The 21,881-nt window shown below is 40.8% G+C and overlaps 3 protein-coding genes across 6 annotated transcripts in view; 1 reads left to right on the top strand and 2 right to left on the bottom strand.

The window, feature by feature from the left end:
• Positions 1-2,375, bottom strand: part of LOC139551972 (adhesion G protein-coupled receptor E1-like) — a 74,144-nt gene extending 71,769 nt beyond the window's left edge. The window contains exon 1 of the mRNA XM_071363300.1: positions 2,055-2,375. Within this exon, the coding sequence (XP_071219401.1) occupies positions 2,055-2,085 (31 nt within the window). The 5' untranslated portion in view covers positions 2,086-2,375. The remainder of the gene's footprint in view (positions 1-2,054) is intronic.
• Positions 1-21,881, top strand: part of LOC139545504 (adhesion G protein-coupled receptor E5-like) — a 494,332-nt gene that overhangs the window by 80,301 nt on the left and 392,150 nt on the right. The window lies entirely within an intron of this gene.
• The window catches only part of LOC139545642 (adhesion G protein-coupled receptor E2-like), a 74,360-nt gene continuing 63,322 nt past the window's right edge, over positions 10,844-21,881 (bottom strand). The window contains exons 5-6 of one of the 2 annotated variants that reach the window (XM_071353641.1): positions 18,948-19,069; positions 10,844-11,161 (exon numbers count right to left, since the gene is read on the bottom strand). In XM_071353641.1, the coding sequence (XP_071209742.1) occupies positions 11,156-11,161; positions 18,948-19,069 (128 nt within the window). In that variant the 3' untranslated portion in view covers positions 10,844-11,155. The remainder of the gene's footprint in view (positions 11,162-18,947; positions 19,070-21,881) is intronic. The other variant, XM_071353634.1, reaches the window with a different exon arrangement.

Here is a 21,881-nt window from a genome sequence, read left to right as displayed (position 1 = left end):
AACTACCTGAACATAGTACTACATCCATAACATAACTACCTGAACATAGTACTACATCCATAACATAACTACCTGAACATAGTACTACATCCATAACATCCATAACACAACTACCTGAACATAGTACTACATCCATAACATAACTATCTGAACATAGTACTACATCCATAACACAACTACTTTTTCCCCGATCGCTCAGTTTGGCCGGGCGGCCAGTCTTGGTGATTCCAAACTTCTTCCATTTAAGAATGATGGAGGCCACTGTGTTCTTGAGGACCTTCAATGCTCCAGACATGTTTTGGTACCCTTCCCCAGATCTGTGTCTCAACACAATCCTGTCTCAGAGCTCTACGGACAATTCCTTCGACCTCATGGCTTGGGTTTTGCTCAACTGTGGGACCTTCTGTAGATAGGTCTGTGCTTTTCCAAATCATGTCCAATAAATTGAATTTACCACAGGTGGACTCTAATCAAGTTGTAGAAACACCTTAAGGATGATCAATGGAAACAGGATGCACCTGAGCTCAATTTAGAGTCTCATAGCAAAGGGTCTGAATACTTATTTAAATAATGTCTTTCTGTTTTTTACTTTTAATACATTTGCAAAAAAAAAAAAAAATGTTGTTATGGGATATTGTGTGTAGATTGACAAGGGGGAACAAATTATTCAATCCATTTTATAGTTAGGCTGTAATAAAACAAATGATAGAAAAAGTCAAGGGGTCTGAATTCTTTCCGAATGCACTACAGTATACACACTAAAATACACACTACACAATATACAAACTAACACTGTCTATACACACTAAAACTGTCTATACACACTTAAACTGTCAAGAAACTACACTGAACAAAAATATAAACACAACATGTAAAGTGTTGGTCCCATGTTTCATGAAATGAAATAAAATATCCAAGAAATTTTCCATACGGACAAAACACTTTTGTCTGTCAAATTTTTTTCACAAATTTGTTTACATCCCTGTTAGTGAGCGTTTCTCCTTTGCCCCGATAATCTATCCACCTGACAGGTGTGGCATATCAAGAAGCTGATTAAACAGCATGATCATTACACAGGTGCACCTTGTGCTGGGGACAATAAAAGGCCACTCTAAAATGTCCAGTTTTGTCACACAACACAATGCCACAATGTCTCAAGTTGAGGAAGTGTGTAATTTGCATGCTGACTTGAGGAATGTCCACCAGAGCTGTTGCCAGAGAATTGAATCTTAATTTCTCTACTATAAGCCTCCAACGTTTTTTAGAATTTGACAGTACGCCTAACAAGACTAACAACCACAGACTACATGTATGACGTCGTGTTAGGGAGTGGTTTGCTGATGTCAACATTGTGAACACAGTGCCCCATGGTGGCGGTGGGGTTATGGTATGGGCAGACATAAGCTCGGGACGATGAACGCAATTGCATTTCATTGATGGCAACTTGAATACACAGAGGTACCGTGATGAGATCCTGAAGCCCATTGTCGTGCCATTCATCCGCCGCCATCACCTCATGTTTCAGAATGATGATGCACTGCCCCATGTTGCAACTATACTGAAAATGTCCCAGTTCTTCCATGGCCTGCATACTCACCAGACATGTCACTCATTGAGCATGTTTGGGATGCTCTGGATCGTGTTTGTTCAGTACATAATTGTAGGTAATCTTGTAGTTTATACATGTCTTAGATAGGGTTGTAACATTCACTCTATATCCATGGTTGGTTCATGGTTGGTAGATGGTTGGAATATTCTTAGCCATTCAACTATAACTGACAATGAATTATGAAATACCACCTTTCTATCTATTTGTCACTCCGTCACACACACACACAAACACACACACACACACACACACACACACACACACACACACACACACACACACACACACACACACACACACACACACACACACACACACACACACACACACACACACACACACACACACACACACACACACACACACACACACACACACACACACACACACACACTCACAAACACACGACTAGTCAAGTTCCAAAGATATACAAGGTTAGACTCACCCAGAACAAGTAGCAGAGTTCTGGACCCCATCTCAAAGACAGACTGGTATTATATCCAGACAACTAGTAGGATCCTAATAAAACTATTCCCACAAGAAGAATCAGTCTGAGATTAAATCTGCTTTACAGTTGAATTCAGATTGAAGAAAAAAGTTCTCTCACAGTTTAAGCCACATGGGGTGAGAAAGAAAATATTTAGTTCCTCTCTCTGCTCTCTCTTCCTCTTTCTGTTAGAACGCGCCCCATTCTCTCTGTTTCACAATCCCCCCTCTCTCTCTTTCTCTCACTCTTTCTTCTTCCTTTTCTCTCATCATCTCTCCTTCCAATTCTCTTTCTCTCCGTTTCACCCTCCCCCCTCTCTTTCTCTCCGTTTCACCCTCCCCCTCTCTCTTCCCTTCCTCTCATTCCGCTTCTCTTTCTCTCCACATCTTCTGATTAGTGTATATTTTTCTCTTCTTATAATCAATCCTTGTTTCTCTCCTGTTCCCTCTCTTATTCTTGACATGGAAATTAGGTTTACTCATTCACTGTTCAATTCTCTGTCTCTCTCTCTCTCTCTCTCTCTCTCTCCCTCTCTTTGTCTCTCTCTCTCAGACTTCTCTGAATAGCTTCTGAATAGCTTCTGAAACCAAGCCCAGAGGAACATAGTGCTGAGAGAGAAAGAGGAAGGGTAGAGGGAAATAAAAAAAAAGAGAGAGAGAGAGAGATAGTTATTCAACCGTAGGCTCTTTTAAGACAATGTGTACATCCCAAATGAAACCATATTCCCTATATAGAGCACCATTAGTCAAAAGATGTTCACTATAGGGAATAGGGTGCCATTTGGGACACAACCAATATATCAATTAGTGATAGCCATGGGATATAGAACTACTAGTAATACTAAGCCTGTTATTGGTCCAGAATGTATTCTTTCTGATGTCACAGTGTAAAGTGTTCCAACAAGAGGGAACCTATCAACAAAACCATGTGGGATTGTTACTATTCTACTGATCTACATGTTGCTGCCAATACAGGGATCTACTATATAGAAACTGAAGTAGGACAGAAGTCATTAGAGAAGGGATCTACTGTATAGAAACTGAAGTAGGACAGAAGTCATTAGAGAAGGGATATACTATATAGAAACTGAAGTAGGACAGAAGTCATTGGAGAAGGGATCTACTGTATAGAAACTGAAGTAGGACAGAAGTCATTAGAGAAGGGATCTCAGGCTGCCAATACAGGGATATACTGTATAAAAAACATACAACATTGAATGTAAACTTTGTTAAGATTGTTTTAAGACTCTACGTTATCTCCATGGTTATTCTGAGACCAATGTCTAGGGTGGCACCTTAAAGGGGCAGTCTGGGATTCAAAAAGCAACAAACCGGTCGTCCCACCACTTGTTGTGGTTAACAGCTGAGGGATGGGACTGGAGAAATTTAACCACTCTCAAAATCATATCCGGAGTTCTCGATGCAAGGACTGACCATCCATGAGATCAACATGATAGTTTTAACCATGTTTTAAACCTTTACATCGTGTACAAACAATGGAGTAAAACAAGCTTATAGTTGGGGTTATAGTTTTCTTCAATGTTCTGATGGGGAACTACAGTTGACCTGGTCACAAGGCAGTTTTAAGTAATATTCTACAATGTTCTGATGGGGAACGACAGTTGGTCACAAGGCAGTTTTAAGTAATTTTCTTCAATGTTCTGATGGGGAACTACAATTGACCTGGTCACAAGGCAGTTTTAAGTAATATTCTACAATGTTCTGATGGGGAACGACTGTTGACCTGTTCACAAGGCAGTTTTAAGTTATATTCTTCAATGTTCTGATGGGGAACGACAGTTGACCTGGTCACAAGGCAGTTTTAAGTTATATTCTTCAATGTTCTGATGGGGAACGACAGTTGACCTGGTCACAAGGCAGTTTTAAGTTATATTCTTCAATGTTCTGATGGGGAACGACAGTTGACCTGTTCACAAGACAGTTTTAAGTAATATTCTACAACGTTCTGATGGGGAACGACAGTTGACCTGGTGACAAGGCAGTTTTAAGTTATATTCTACAATGTTCTGATGGGGAACGACAGTTGACCTGGTCACACAAGACAGTTTTAAGTAATATTCTACAATGTTCTGATGGGGAACGACAGTTGACCTGTTCACAAGGCAGTTTGAAGTTATATTCTTCAATGTTCTGATGGGGAACGACAGTTGACCTGTTCACAAGGCAGTTTTAAGTAATATTCTACAATGTTCTGATGGGGAACGACTGTTGACCTGTTCACAAGGCAGTTTTAAGTTATATTCTACAATGTTCTGATGGGGAACGACAGTTGACCTGGTCACAAGGCAGTTTTAAGTTATATTCTACAATGTTCTGATGGGGAACGACAGTTGACCTGTTCACAAGGCAGTTTTAAGTAATATTCTACAATGTTCTGATGGGGAACGACAGTTGACCTGGTCACAAGGCAGTTTTAAGTTATATTCTACAAAATTCTGATGGGGAACGACAGTTGACCTGGTCACAAGGCAGTTTTAAGTTATATTCTTCAATGTTCTGATGGGGAACGACAGTTGACCTGGTCACAAGACAGTTTTAAGTTATATTCTACAATGTTCTGATGGGGAACGACTGTTGACCTGTTCACAAGGCAGTTTTAAGTTATATTCTTCAATGTTCTGATGGGGAACGACAGTTGACCTGGTCACAAGGCAGTTTTAAGTTATATTCTTCAATGTTCTGATGGGGAACGACTGTTGACCTGTTCACAAGGCAGTTTTAAGTTATATTCTACAACGTTCTGATGGGGAACGACAGTTGACCTGTTCACAAGGCAGTTTTAAGTTATATTCTTCAATGTTCTGATGGGGAACGACAGTTGACCTGTTCACAAGACAGTTTTAAGTTATATTCTACAATGTTCTGATGGGGAACGACTGTTGACCTGGTCACAAGACAGTTTTAAGTTATATTCTTCAATGTTCTGATGGGGAACTACAGTTGACCTGGTCACAAGACAGTTTTAAGTTATATTCTACAATGTTCTGATGGGGAACGACAGTTGACCTGGTCACAAGGCAGTTTTAAGTTATATTCTTCAATGTTCTGATGGGGAACGACAGTTGACCTGGTCACAAGACAGTTTTAAGTTATATTCTACAATGTTCTGATGGGGAACGACTGTTGACCTGTTCACAAGGCAGTTTTAAGTTATATTCTTCAATGTTCTGATGGGGAACGACAGTTGACCTGGTCACAAGGCAGTTTTAAGTTATATTCTTCAATGTTCTGATGGGGAACGACTGTTGACCTGTTCACAAGGCAGTTTTAAGTTATATTCTACAACGTTCTGATGGGGAACGACAGTTGACCTGGTCACAAGGCAGTTTTAAGTAATATTCTTCAATGTTCTGATGGGGAACGACTGTTGACCTATTCACAAGACAGTTTTAAGTAATATTCTTCAATGTTCTGATGGGGAACGACTGTTGACCTGGTCACAAGGCAGTTTTAAGTTATATTCTTCAATGTTCTGATGGGGAACGACTGTTGACCTGTTCACAAGGCAGTTTTAAGTTATATTCTACAAGAACCAAGAGCAATAAATCACTAATTTAAAATTAACAAAACTGGATGTACCAATCCTGGATGGCCCCTTTAAGTTAGGTTTTGGTTTGGGTAAGCTGATCCTAGATCTGTGACTAAGGACCACTAACATGGCTGAACTGTACAGTAATTTACTGTATTCGGATCCTAGATCTGTGCCTAAGGATCTCTAACATGGCTGAACTGTACAGTAATTTACTGTATTCTGATCCTAGAGCTGCACCTAAGGACCTCTACAATGGCAGAACTGTACAGTAATTTACTGTTTTCTGATCCTAGATCTACACCTAAGGACCTCTACAATGGCAGAACTGTACAGTAATTTACTGTATTCTGATCCTAGATCTGTGCCTAAGACCTCTACAATGGCAGAACTGTACAGTAATTTACTGTATTCTGATCCTAGATCTGTGCCTAAGACCTCTACAATGGCAGAACTGTACAGTAATTTACTGTATTCTGATCCTAGATCTGTGCCTAACGACCTCTACAATGGCAGAACTGTACAGTACATTGTTACTACTTTATTCCTATACCTATACAACTATTGAAACAACTTTAACCCAACACCTAGCAACCTCATCAAGCGGTTCAGATCTCTTGGCGTAACGGCTAATTTGTTAGGTTAACAGTTGCTGGACACAGGTTTAAGTCCAGGTCAGGATTGCTACACTATATTTTGTTGGCCAGTGATAAACGAACCAATGGTTTTAAGATGGAGCCATGAGTGACAATCCCTGTTAGAGAATCCAGATTTCCTGTTTATTCCCTCCTGATTCTGGAAATCTTCCCACTGGGATTTCTAAAACACCTGTTGATAAATGCTGTTTTTGGACAAAGGCACTGCAAGTGTTCACATTTTTTTTTACATTATCTCATTATATACATAGAGGTGACCATGGTAACACTTGATAATAACTATCATGAATAAACCTTTTAACTATTTCTAAACTCTTAACAACTATATTGTACATTTATCAACATGTATAAGAATGCATAAGTAAAATAATTTATTATAATCAATTTACGCTTACTAGAAAGTGTGTGCCCTCAGGCCTGGAGGGAAGAAAAAGTCATTCCGCTACTTAAGAATAATGAAGCACCCTTTACAGGCTCAAAAGGCCGACCAATCAGCCTGTTACCAACCCTTTGTAAACTTTTGGAAAAAAGGTTGTGTTATGGCTTTACACCCCCTGCTATATTGTGGATAAAGAGTTACCTGTCTATCAGAACACAGAGGGTGTTCTTTAATGGAAGCCTCTAGAACATATTCCAGGTAGAATCAGGAATTCTAGGCCCCTTACTTTTTTTTCATTTTTTTTTTACTAATGACATCAAATCAAATCAAATGTTATTTGTCACATGCACCGAATACAACCTTACAGTGAAATGCTTACTTACAAGCCCTAACCAACAATGCTTAAAAAAAATATATAAAAAAAAAACGAATAACAAATAAAAGTAACAAATAATTAAAGAGCAGCAGTAAAATAACAATAGCGAGGCTATATACATGGAGCACCGGTACAGAGTCAATGAGCGGGGGCACTGGTTAGGTAATTGAGGTAGGTAGAGTTATTAAAGTGACTATGCATAGGTAATAACAGAGAGTAGTAGCAGTGTAAAAGAGGGGGGGGGGGGGCAATGCAAATAGTCTGGGTAGCCATTTGACTAGATGTTCAGGAGTTTTACAGCTTGAGGGTAGAAGCTGTTTAGAAGCCTCTTGGACCCTAGACTTGGTGCTCCGGTACCGTAGCAGAGAGAACAGTCCATGACTAGGGTGGCTGGAGTCTTTGACAATTTTTCGGGCCTTCCTCTGACACCGCCTGGTATAGAGGTTCCAGGATTGCAGGAAGCTTGTTCCCAGTGATGTACTGGCCTACCCTCTGTAGTGCCTTGTGGTCGGGGGAACTCCCCTCTGTAGTGCCTTGTGGTCGGTGGAACTACCCTCTGTAGTGCCTTGTAGTCGGAGGAACTCCCCTCTGTAGTGCCTTGTGGTCGGTGGAACTCCCCTCTGTAGTGCCTTGTGGTCGGTGGAACTCCCCTCTGTAGTGCCTTGTGGTCGGTGGAACTCTCCTCTGTAGTGCCTTGTGGTCGGTGGAACTCCCCTCTGTAGTGCCTTGTGGTCGGTGGAACTCCCCTCTGTAGTGCCTTGTGGTCGGTGGAACTCCCCTCTGTAGTGCCTTGTGGTCGGTGGAACTCCCCTCTGTAATGCCTTGTGGTCGGTGGAACTCCCCTCTGTAGTGCCTTGTGGTCGGTGGAACTCCCCTCTGTAGTGCCTTGTGGTCGGTGGAACTCCCCTCTGTAGTGCCTTGTGGTCGGTGGAACTCCCCTCTGTAGTGCCTTGTGGTCGGTGGAACTCCCCTCTGTAGTGCCTTGTGGTCGGTGGAACTCCCCTCTGTTGTGCCTTGTGGTCAGTGGAACTCCCCTCTGTAGTACCTTGTGGTCGGGGGCCGAGCAGTTTACATACTTCTGGGTAAAGGCAGTGTGTCTATGCATGCGGATGACTCAACACTATATATGTCAGCTACTACAGTGACTGAAATGGCTGCAACACTTAACAAAAAGCTGCAGATAGTTTCAAAATGTGTGGCAAGGAATAGCCGAGAGTTGTACGCAGAGAGCTAACACTAATAATATGCGTGTCAAACTTTCCTGGCTCAAAGTGGAGGAGAGATTGACTTCCTCAATACTTGTATTTATGAGATGAGTGGACATGTTGAATGACCCGAGCCGTCTGTTTGAACTACTGGCACAAAGCTCAGACACCCATACATACCCCACAAGACATGCCACCAGAGGTCTCTTCACAGTCCCCAAGTCCAGAACAGACAATTGGAGGTGCACAGTACCACATAGAGCCATGACCACATGGAAGTCTAGTCCATATCAAGTAACTAATGCAAACAGTAAAAATAGATTTAAGAAACAGATAAAAATACACCTTATGGAACAGCGGGGACTGTTAAGCAACACAAACGTAGGCACAGACACTCATACACACACAATAACATATCCACTATACACACACGTACACACACGTACACATGGATATTGTGTTGTAGATGTGTGGTTGTGTAGTAGGGGTCTGAGGACACACACTTAGTGTGTTGTGAAATCTGTTGTGAATGTTTTGTAATGTTTTTAAACTGCTTTAATGTTGCTGGACCCAGGAAGAGTAGTTGCTGCCTTGGCTGGAACTAATGGGGATCCTTAATAAATACAAATACAACACATACAAATTAAAACTGTCAAATCCTTATCCTGCTCATAGTAGATCCAAGTTTTTGCCATGGGTAACCATGTTTACCATCAGATACCAACTAACTAAGATACAAATGAAGACATAAGACAGAGAGGAAGTTGAGGAGGAGATTAAAACACCCAGAAACCCACAGCACATCAGTGATGAAATATTACCATGGTAACCATCCTAGGACGCATCCCAAATGACAGCCTATGATATAGTACTCTTTGGGCCCTGGTCTAATGTAGTGCACTATATAGGGAAAAGGGTGTCATTTGGGCCTCAGGACTAGAAAGAGGAAGCTGCCAGTGGAATAACGGTATCTACAGCAACAGAGTCCCTACTGTAATATAAGCACCACACTCAGATCAGTTTATATAGTCCCTTACTGATCATCATTATCCAGGCTTACACAGTAACTGAACCTAGACCTGTCCTTATGGGGCAGTTTGCAGTGGCACAACAGTGACCTCTGTTTGAGGAAGTAGCATTGGGTTCAGTGTTAGTTAGTAGCCTCTCTAACAGTCTATATCAGGGTTGACACTCATTTTGCCAAGTCAGCAGCTAATCTTCCTCCTCCAGCAAAATTAAGGCAATTTTAAAAACATGACAATATTTTCATAACAGATTTCACAACATATTAAGTGTGTCCTCAGGCCTCTACTCTTCTACCACTTATCTACAACACAAAATCCATGTGTGTCACGGCCGTTTACAGGAGTGGACCAAGGCGCAGCGCTTTGAGCGAACATACTTGTTTATTTAACGATGTCACCAACAAAACAATAAACAACCAACCGACACGTGACGCCAACGTAGTGCTCACAGGCAACTAAGCATGGACAACTACCCACAAAACCAACATGGAAAATGGCAACCTAAATAGGCTCCCCAATCAGAGACAACGATAAACAGCTGTCTCTGAATGGGAACCCATTCAGGCCACCATAAACCTACAACCCCTAGACAATACAAAATCCCCATAGATAACCAAAAAACCCTAGACAAGACAAACCCCTAGACAATACAAAAACTAAACAAACCACCCCTTGTCACACCCTGCCCTAACCAAATAATAAAGAAAGCAAATATAACTAAAGTCAGGGCGTGACAATGTGTACATGTGTGTATACTGTGTATGTTATCTTGTGTTTATATGGATTTGTCTATGTTTGTGTTGCTTCACAGTCCCCGCTGTTCCATAAGGTGTATTTTTTAATACATTTTTACTGTTGGCATGAGTTACTTGATGTGGAATAGAGTTCGATATAGTCTTGGCTCTATGTAGTACTGTGCTCCTCCCATAGTCTGTTCTGGACTTACAGCTCAGTCAGGCATCAGATTGCTGCTATGTCATGTGATGGGTGCAGCTGTGAGTTCAGGCAGACGTCTGGATTGGAATGTGGCCAAAGATAGGGGTCATGGGGTTAAAGGTCAGGAGTCGGGGTTAGAGGTCAGAGGTCAGATGGCAGGGCTCAGGGTTCAGGGCTAGCATGGCCTCAGCCGTCTCATCTGTGTCGGGCGCAGTGTTGTTACTGTGGTTACTGAGCCCTGACGGACAGGTGTATCGACCAGGTGTTCTCGTGCACATGCCCAGAGGGCTACGCACCGACGGAACCCACACACACTCATCCTCATCTGTAGTGGACAGATCGACTCCCCGAGCTGACAAGATAAAATAATCTGTCATTCTGCCCCTGAACAAGGCAGTTAACCCACTGTTCCCCAGTAGGCAGTCATTGTAAATGAACAATTGTTTTTAACATACTTGTTAAATAAAGGTTCAATAAAAATAATAAAAGGTATCTTTATACTGTAAAGTACTACAGTCTCACTAACTGTTCTCCTAAGTCAAATGCCTCAGCAAGCCTTTCAAAAGGAAATGTACACAATCTGTAATGGCTCTGTAATACCAGACGCTGGGAGACGAGAAGTACGTACAGGGAATGATTATTTATTGGATTAACAGACATTAAAAACAGGAACAGCGTCTGGACAGGAGAAACGTAACAACATCAATGCAGACACGGGAAATGAACTGGAGGGGGTGACAGATATAGGGTAGATAATCAATGACGTGATGGAGTCCAGGTGAGTCCGATGAAGCGCTGGGGCGCGTAATGATGGTGAGAGGTGTGCGTAATGATGAGCCGCCTGGCGACCTCGAGCGCCAGAGGGGGGGAGCGGGAGCAGACGTGACAAAATCATTGGTAAACTCATCAGAAAACTTGATATTGGACATCCCATCAGGCCTGGAAGAAAGAAAATAAACATGTGCTTAGTTTTCACTACATCTTAGTCAGTCCTAAACAGTCTTCATCTTAATCGAGCTTATAGCATCTTGGGCAAGAAGTCTTGATTAAACCATGTGTATACACAATCATACTTCAGACACATCAGATGATACCGTGTCCCATTAAGCGGAACAGGCACCTTTTAAAGTAAATAATCCCAGAGCTCTTTTCTTGTCGTCTTATCATTTTGAACCTGTTGCATTGACATGCAGAACCAGTGAACAGTTTGGACACACCTACTCATTCAAGGGTTTTTCTTTATTTTTACTATTTTATACATTGTAGAATAATAGTGAAGACATCAAAACTATGAAATAACACATATGGAATCATGTCGTAACTAAACAAGTTTTGAACAAATCAAACTATATTTGATGTTTTAGATTCTTCAAAGTAGCCACCCTTTGCCTTGATGACAGCTTTGCACACTCTTGGCATTCTCTAAACCAGCTTCACCTCGAATGCTTTTCCAAAAGTCTTGAAGGAGTTCCCACATATGCTTAGCACTTGTTGGCTGCTTTTCCTTCACTATGCGGTCCAACTCATCCCAAACCATGTAAATTGGGTTGAGGTCGGGTGATTGTGGAGGCAAGGTCATCGGATGCAGCACTCTGTCACTTTCCTTCTTGGTCAAATAACCCTTACACAGGCTGGACGTGTGTTGGGTCATTGTCCTGTTGAAAAACAAATGATAGTCCCACTAAGTGCAAACCAGATTGGATGGCGTATCACTGCAGAATGCTGTGGTAGCCATGCTGGTTAAGTCTGCCTTGAATTCTAAATAAATCACAGACCGTGTCACCAGCAAAGCACCCCCACTCCATCACACCTCCTCCTCCATGCTTCACGGTGGGAACCACACATGCGGAGATCATCCGTTCACCTACTCTGTGTCTCACAACGACACGGCGGTTGGAACCAAAAATCTCAAATTTGGACTCATCAGACCAAAGGACACATTTTCACCGGTTTAACCTGTCTGGCTCTGGGGCTCCGCAGGCGGAACTCCTCCCACATTCCACTGAAAAGGCAGAGCGCGAAATTCAAAATATATTTTTTAGAAATATTTAACTTTCACACATTAACAAGTCCAATACAACATTTGAAAGATACACATCTTGTGAATCCAGCCAACATGTCCGATTTTTTAAATGTTTTACAGCGAAAACACCACGTATATTTATGTTAGCTCACCACCAAATACAAAAAAAGGACAGACATTTTTCACAGCACAGGTAGCATGCACAAAGCCAACCTAACTAACCAAGAACCAACCAAACTAACCAAGAAACAACTTCATCAGATGACAGTCTTATAACATGTTATACAATAAATCTATGTTTTGTTCGAAAAATGTGCATATTTGAGCTATAAATCAGTTTTACATTGCAGCTACAATAACAGCTACCCTCAGAAATAGCACGGAAGCAGCCAGAGTAATTACAGACACCAACGTGCAATACCTAAATACTCGTCATAAAACATTTCTGAAAAATCGATGGTGTACAGCAAATGAAAGACAAAGATCTTGTGAATCCAGCAAATATTTCAGATTTTTTAAGTGTTTTACAGCGAAAACACAATATAGCATTATATTAGCTTACTACAATAGCCTACCACACTACCGCATTCATTCATCAAGGCACGTTAGCGATAGCAATAGGCACGTTAGCGATCGTAACAAACCAGCAAAAGATATATAATTTTTGACTAACCTTGATAAGCTCCATCAGATGACAGTCCTATAACATCAGGTTATACATACACTTATGTTTTGTCCGAAAATGTGCATATTTAGAGCTGAAATCAGTGGTTACACACTGTGCTAACGTAGCATATTTTTCCCAGAATGTGCGGATATTTCTATTAGACTCTCACCTATTCTGACCAAATAACTATTCATAAACATTACAAAAAAATACATGTTGTATAGGAAATGATAGATACACTAGTTCTTAATGCAATCGCAGTGTTAGAATTCAAAAAATAACTTCTTTACGACATAAGGCTTAGGTTATGGCGAGATAGTGACCAAAACCTGAGCGCAAAACTAATAGTACACAGTTCGACAGATATATGAAATAGAATCATAAAATGAGTTCTACTTTTTATGAGCTTCCATCAGAATGTTGTACAAGAGGTCCTTTGTCGGGAACAATCGTTGTTTGGTTTTAGAATGTCCTTTGTCCCTCTTGAATTAGCAAGCGCACTAGCCAATTGGCAAGTAGCTCTCCATCGTCAACAAACACAGACAACGCAACACGCCTAACGTCCCAAAAAAATATCAATATTCTAATAAAACTATATTGAAAAAACATACTTTACGATGATATTGTGACATGTATCAAATAAAATCAAAGCCGGAGATAGTATTCGCCCGTAACGACAGCTTTTCAGAAGGCAATTACAGGTCCCTCCACGCGCCTTCCAAAAAACCTAAAATGGAGGACACGTCATTCCAAGAGGGTTCATTCCATCTCAGGCCAAGATAATCAACTCATTTCTTCTCTCAGTTCCTCTTGACATCTAGGGGAAGGTGTATGACGTGCACGTATAGTCATACGTATCATGCCCATTTATAGGCAGGTCCCTAAACAGAGCATCGAATTCAGACTTTCCACTTCCTGGTCAGAAAGTGTGCTGCCAAAAGAGTTCTGTTTTACCCACAGACAAAATTCAAACGGTTTTAGAAACTAGAGAGTGTTTTCTATCCAATAGTAATAATAATATGCATATTGTACGAGCAAGAATTGAGTACGAGGCCGTTTAAATTGGGAACGATTTTCCCCCAAAGTGTAAATAGCGCCCTCTGGTCCTCATCAGGTTAATGTCTATTTCTTGTGTTTCTTGGTGCAAGCAAATCTCTTATTATTTAGTAGTGGTTTCTTTGCAGTAATTCGACCTTGAAGGCCTGATTCATGCAGTCTCCTCTGAACAGTTGATGTAGAGATGTGTCTGTTACTTGAACTCTGTGAACCATTTATTTGGGCTGCAATTTCTGAGGCTGGTAACTATAATACTTATCCTCCGCAACAAAGGTATTTCTGGGTTTTCCTTTCCTGTGGTGGTCCTCATGAGATCCAGTATCATCATAGCGCTTGTTGTTTTTTGCGAATGCACCTGATGAAACTTTCAAAGTTCTTGAAATTTCCCACATTGCCTGACCTTCACGGCTTAAAGTAATGATGGACTGTTGTTTCTCTTTGCTTATTTGAACTGTTCTTGCAATAATGTTGACTTGGTCTTTTACCAAATAGGACTATCTTCTGTGTACCACCCCTACCTTGTCACAACACAAGTGATTGGCTCAAACACATTAAGAAGGAAATAAATTCCTCAAATTAACTTTTACAAAACAAACCTGTTAATTGAAATGCATTCTCATGAAGCTCATGAAGAAATGCTTCATCTCATGAAGCTGTTTGACAGAATGCCAAGAGTATGCAAAGCTGTCATCAAGGCAAAAGGCGGCTACTTTTTAAATTAGTTTTACACTTTTTTGGTTACTACATGATTCCATATGTGTTATTTCATAGTAGAAAATAGTAAAAATAATGAAAACCCTTGAATGAGTAGGCGTGTATAAACTTTTGACTTGTATTGTATGCTCTTTCTGTCCCAAATGTCACAGAATCTCTGTCCCAAATGTCCCTTACAGCCTGTTTGAGTTCAGTGAGTACCATTCATTTTCACTGGCGGCTGATCTATTTGTCCACAGGAAGCTTATCTTTAACCCAAACGACAGATGGAAGCCTCTGATATGATATGAGTCTCAATTCCTATTTTCCTCATGTGACCTTGTATTATAACGCACTTCTTCAAAGTACTAAGACACCACATTATTAAAGTGCTATCTGAAAGCCACTAATAACATATTACATTAACAAATCTCTAGTAACCCATTATAATATTCATACAGTATATTCGGTAATAGTTCACTCTCCTTTTATATCTCTCACCTTTTATATCACGCAGAATCCCTATATAATGTTAAAAACTCAGCTCACAGAATTGGTTGGGGTATTCATTCAGACACGCACCTCTTTCACACCGGGGCTAGTCCCCTGACAGCTCTCATTCACTCAGTACAAATAATATCTCTTATTGTCCAAATTTCAATCCTTCGTTGAACTTCAGCTTACCAATTATTTTCCAAATATCAATCTGTTATTATCCACATTTCAATCTCTCAATTTCCAAATTTCAAACATATTAACATGTCATTTCAACACTCAACACAACTCTCACATCCACATTCACTTAGTACTATTCCCCAACACACTCAGTAATCCCCCTGGTTACACATTTTGCATCTTCAACCATTCTCTTGTCGTTACTTTCTTCTGCGGTTCCTCTATAGTCTCTTTAGTAGCTTTAGTATCTTTAGTCCCTCAGTATCGAAATTCTCAATAGTCTATATAGACATAAATACTTTAGTCTCTGTGGTTGCCATAGTAGCTATTGTCCCTATAGTCTCTATAGTATCTATTGTCACTATAGTCTCCATAGTATCTATTGTCCCTATAGTCTCTATAGTATCTATTGTCCCTATAGTCTCTATAGTATCTATTGTCCCTATAGTCTCCATAGTATCTATTGTCCCTATAGTCTCTATAGTATCTATTGTCCCTATAGTCTCTATAGTATCTATTGTCACTATAGTCTCCATAGTATCTATTGTCCCTATAGTCTCTATAGTAGCTATTGTCCCTATAGTCTCTATAGTATCTATTGTCACTATAGTCTCCATAGTATCTATTGTCCCTATAGTCTCCATAGTATCTATTGTCCCTATAGTCTCTATAGTATCTATTGTCCCTATAGTCTCTATAGTATCTATTGTCACTATAGTCTCCATAGTATCTATTGTCCCTATAGTCTCTATAGTATCTATTGTCCCTATAGTCTCCATAGTATCTATTGTCCCTATAGTCTCTATAGTATCTATTGTCACTATAGTCTCCATAGTATCTATTGTCCCTATAGTCTCTATTGTCTCCATAGTATCTATTGTCCCTATAGTCTCTATAGTATCTATTGTCCCTATAGTCTCCATAGTATCTATTGTCCCTATAGTCTCTATAGTATCTATTGTCCCTATAGTCTCCATAGTATCTATTGTCCCTATAGTCTCTATAGTATCTATTGTCCCTATAGTCTCCATAGTATCTATTGTCACTATAGTCTCCATAGTATCTATTGTCCCTATAGTCTCTATAGTATCTATTGTCCCTATAGTCTCCATAGTATCTATTGTCACTATAGTCTCTATAGTATCTATTGTCCCTATAGTCTCCATAGTATCTATTGTCACTATAGTCTCTATAGTATCTATTGTCCCTATAGTCTCTATAGTATCTATTGTCCCTATAGTCTCTATAGTATCTATTGTCACTATAGTCTCTACAGTCCCTATAGTCTCTATAGTATCTATTGTCCCTATAGTCTCCATAGTATCTATTGTCACTATAGTCTCTACAGTCCCTATAGTCTCTATAGTATCTATTGTCTCTATAGTCTCTATAGTATCTATTGTCACTATAGTCTCTACAGTCCCTATAGTCTCTATAGTATCTATTGTCCCTATAGTCTCCATAGTATCTATTGTCACTATAGTCTCTACAGTCCCTATAGTCTCCATAGTATCTATTGTCCCTATAGTCTCCATAGTATCTATTGTCCCTATAGTCTCTATAGTATCTATTGTCCCTATAGTCTCCATAGTATCTATTGTCACTATAGTCTCCATAGTATCTATTGTCCCTATAGTCTCTATAGTATCTATTGTCACTATAGTCTCTACAGTCCCTATAGTCTCTATAGTATCTATTGTCCCTATAGTCTCCATAGTATCTATTGTCACTATAGTCTCTACAGTCCCTATAGTCTCTATAGTATCTATTGTCTCTATAGTCTCTATAGTATCTATTGTCACTATAGTCTCTACAGTCCCTATAGTCTCTATAGTATCTATTGTCCCTATAGTCTCCATAGTATCTATTGTCACTATAGTCTCTACAGTCCCTATAGTCTCCATAGTATCTATTGTCCCTATAGTCTCCATAGTATCTATTGTCCCTATAGTCTCTATAGTATCTATTGTCCCTATAGTCTCCATAGTATCTATTGTCACTATAGTCTCCATAGTATCTATTGTCCCTATTGTCTCTAAAGTATCTATTGTCCCTATAGTCTCTATAGTATCTATTGTCACTATAGTTTCCATAGTATCTATTGTCCCTATAGTCTCTATAGTATTTATTGTCACTATAGTCTCTATAGTAGCTATTGTCCCTATAGTCTCCATAGTATCTATTGTCCCTATTGTCTCTAAAGTATCTATTGTCCCTATAGTCTCTATAGTATCTATTGTCCCTATAGTCTCTATAGTATCTAGTGTCACGATAGTCTCTATAGTATCTATTGTCCCTATAGTCTCTATAGTAGCTATTGTCCCTATAGTCTCCATAGTATCTATTGTCCCTATTGTCTCTAAAGTATCTATTGTCCCTATAGTCTCCATAGTATCTAGTGTCACGATAGTCTCTATAGTATCTATTGTCCCTATAGTCTCTATAGTAGCTATTGTCCCTATAGTCTCTATAGTATCTATTGTCCCTATTGTCTCCATAGTATCTATTGTCACTATAGTCTCTATAGTATATATTGTCCCTATAGTCTCTATAGCATCTATTGTCCCTATAGTCTCTATAGTATCTATTGTCCATATAGTCTCTATAGTATCTATTGTCACTATAGTCTCTATAGTATCTATTGTCACTATAGTCTCTATAGTCTCTATAGTATCTATTGTCCCTATAGTCTCTATAGTCTCTATAGTATCTATTGTCCCTATAGTCTCTATAGTCTCTATAGTCTCTATAGTATCTATTGTCCCTATAGTCTCTATAGTCTCTATAGTATCTATTGTCACTATAGTCTCTATAGTATCTATTGTCACTATAGTCTCTATAGTAGCTATTGTCCCTATAGTCTCTATAGTATCTATTGTCCCTATAGTCTATATAGCATCTATTGTCCCTATAGTCTCTATAGTATCTATTGTCCATATAGTCTCTATAGTATCTATTGTCACTATAGTCTCTATAGTATCTATTGTCCCTATAGTCTCCATAGTATCTATTGTCACTATAGTCTCTATAGTATCTATTGTCCCTATAGTCTCCATAGTATCTATTGTCACTATAGTCTCTATAGTCTCTATAATATCTATTGTCTCTATAGTCTCTATAGTATCTATTGTCACTATAGTCTCCATAGTATCTATTGTCCATATAGTCTCCATAGTATCTATTGTCCCTATAGTCTCCATAGTATCTATTGTCACTATAGTCTCTATAGTATCTATTGTCCCTATAGTCTCCATAGTATCTATTGTCACTATAGTCTCTATAGTCTCTATAGTATCTATTGTCCCTATAGTCTCTATAGTATCTATTGTCACTATAGTCTCTATAGTATCTATTGTCACTATAGTCTCTATAGTCTCTATAATATCTATTGTCTCTATAGTCTCTATAGTATCTATTGTCACTATAGTCTCTATGGTCTCCATAGTATCTATTGTCACAAATGCTATAGTCTCTATGGACTGTATAGTCTTCCCAAACATACATACATATATACAGTATGTAGTGATGTTTCCAGCTAAAGCAGTCAATCAATTAATCAATCATCCAAGAGAAGACACATACACTTAATGATGCCCTCTTGTGGGACTCACCTTCACAGTGTGATTAGAGATTCTGAACCCAGGTTGGCACTGGCAGTGGTAGCTCCCGAAGGTGTTGAGGCAACTGGTGTTGCTGCCACAAACCTGAGGTGTCTCCTGGCACTCATCGAGGTCTGAAGAGAGAAGGAAACATGTTGATAGGGCAGTGACTCCCAATCCTCTCCTCCAGTGATTCCCTATCCTCTCCTCCAGTGACTCCCTATCCTCTCCTCCAGTGACTCCCTATCCTCTCCTCCAGTGACTCCCCATCCTCTCCTCCATTGACTCCTATCCTCTCCTCCATTGACTCCCTATCCTCTCCTCCAGTGACTCCCTAACCTCTCCTCCAGTGACTCCCTACCATCTCCTCCATTGACTCCCTATCCTTTCCTCCATTGACTCCCTATCCTCTCCTCCATTGACTCCCTACCATCTCCTCCATTGACTCCCTATCCTCTCCTCCATTGACTCCCTATCCTCTCCTCCAGTGACTCCCTAACCTCTCCTCCAGTGACTCCCTACCATCTCCTCCAGTGACTCCCTATCCTCTCCTCCAGTGATTCCCTAACCTCTCCTCCAGTGATTCCCTAACCCTTCCACCAGTGATTCCTTAACCTCTCCTCCAGTAAATCCTTAACCTCTCCTCCAGTAAATCCTTAACCTCTCCACCAGTGACTCCCTAACCTCTCCACCAGTGACTCCCCAATCTCTCCTCCAGTGACTCCCTAACCTCTCCACCAGTGACTCCCTAACCTCTCCTCCAGTGACTCCCTAACCTCTCCTCCAGTGACTCCCTAACCTCTCCACCAGTGACTCCCTAACCTCTCCACCAGTGATTCCCTAACCTCTCCTTCAGTGACTCCCTAACCTCTCCAGTGATTCCCTAACCTTTCCTCCAGTGATTCCCTAACCTCTCCTCCAGTGACTCCCTAACCTCTCCTCCAGTGATTCCCTAATCTCTCCTCCAGTGACTCCCTAAACTCTCCTAATCTCTCCTCCAGTACCTCAAGACAGTCCACGTGTTGGATGTATTCCAGAACTAACGTAGCTGAATTAAGGAATGAAAGTCTTGATGATCAGGTGACCATTAGAGTCAGCTGTGGTAGTTGTGGAATACATCAAAGAAGAGGACAGTCTGTGGTTCTAGAGGAGAAGTTGGGGAATCACTGCTCTACAAATATGGCACAGAACAGAGAAGATAATGCCAAAGTAATGTTTTGTTTCCTTGACATGTAGCATTCACACACACACACACACACACACACACACACACACACACACACACACACACACACACACACACACACACACACACACACACACACACACACACACACACACACACACACACACACACACACACACACACACACACACACACACACACACACACACACACACACACACACACACACACACACACACACACACACACACACACACACACACACACACACAAGCTAAACTGAGACTCGAGCTTCTCACACGGCTGTTGATGTTTCTTCCCCATGAATACATAAATACATATAATCACATTGACACAACTTACACAGAATAATATCATGGTATTTGTACAGTAGGTGATAACGGGGCATTCATAGCTGTTGCTGTCGCTACACTTATAGATGTCTTCAAGAGGACCAGAGAGAAATACAGTGATAATGAGAGAAAGAGAGAGAGAGACAGAGACAAAGAGAGAGGGTAAGAGAGATAGAATGGGGAGAGGGAGATAGGAAGATATATATAGGGAGAGAGAGACAGAGACAGAGACAGAGACAGAGACAGAGACAGAGACAGAGACAGAGACAGAGACAGAGAGAGAGAGAGAGAGAGAGAGAGAGAGAGAGAGAGAGAGAGAGAGAAGGGGTGTAGGAAAGAGGGTTTCACTCTGTTTTGTCCTCGATCATACAAAAAATATACACAGTATGTAGTGATGTTTCCAGCTGAAGCAGTCAATCAACCATTCAAGAGAAGACACACACACAATGATGCCCTCCTGTTGGACTAACCTTCACAGTGTCCAGCATAAGCAGAGAATCTGAAACCAGGTTCGCATTGGCAGTTGAAGCTCCCGATTGTGTTGAGGCAAATGGCGTTGCTGGTACAAACCTGTAGTTTCCCCTGGCACTCATTGAGGTCTGTAGAGAGATGGAAACATGGTGATAGAGCAGTGACTCCCTAACCTCTCCTCCAGTGATTCCCTAACCCTTCCTCCAGTGATTTCCTAACCCTTCCTCCAGTGACTCCCTAACCTCTCCTCCAGTGATTCCCTAACCTCTCCTCTAGTGATTCCCTAACCTCTCCTCCAGTGATTCCCTAACCTCTCCTCCAGTGATTCCATAACCTCTCCTCCAGTGTGTCCCTAACCTCTCCTCCAGTGTGTCCCTAACCTCTCCTCCGGTGAATCCCTAACCTCTCTTCCAGTGATTCCCTAACCTCTCTTCCAGTGATTCCCTAACCTCTCCTCTAGTGATTCCCTGACCTCTCCTCCAGTGATCCCCTAACCTCTCCTCCAGTGACTCCCTAACTCTTCTCCAGTGATCTCCTAACCTCTCCTCCAGTGATTCCCTAACCGCTCCAGTGAATTCCTGATCTCTCCTCCAGGACCTCAAGATAGTGTATTCCAGAACTAACGCAGCTAATTTAACACAATTTATATAGAACAATATAATTATCCACCCCTCCAAAGTTGAAGATCATTAACATGGTCTACAAACTCTCAGTACTGCACAGATAAGAGGACTCTGACCAAGTAATGGTTTGTTCCCTCAAAATGTAACATTCACTGACACACACACACACACATTTGAATACTCACCCTTACAATCCCCAGTGAGAGGAGTAAACTTGAAAGTCGTTGTGGATACAAACCCAGGTAGACACTGACAGTAGAAGCTCCCCTGTGTGTTGTAACACGTGGTATTACTTCCACAGGGTGGGGTGCTG

The sequence above is a fragment of the Salvelinus alpinus genome, chromosome 2 (genome assembly GCF_045679555.1).
Source record: "Salvelinus alpinus chromosome 2, SLU_Salpinus.1, whole genome shotgun sequence".
NCBI classification, from domain to species: Eukaryota; Metazoa; Chordata; class Actinopteri; order Salmoniformes; family Salmonidae; genus Salvelinus; species Salvelinus alpinus.
Note: the sequence above shows the minus strand (reverse complement) of the source record. Positions and strands in the feature narration are given on the sequence as shown.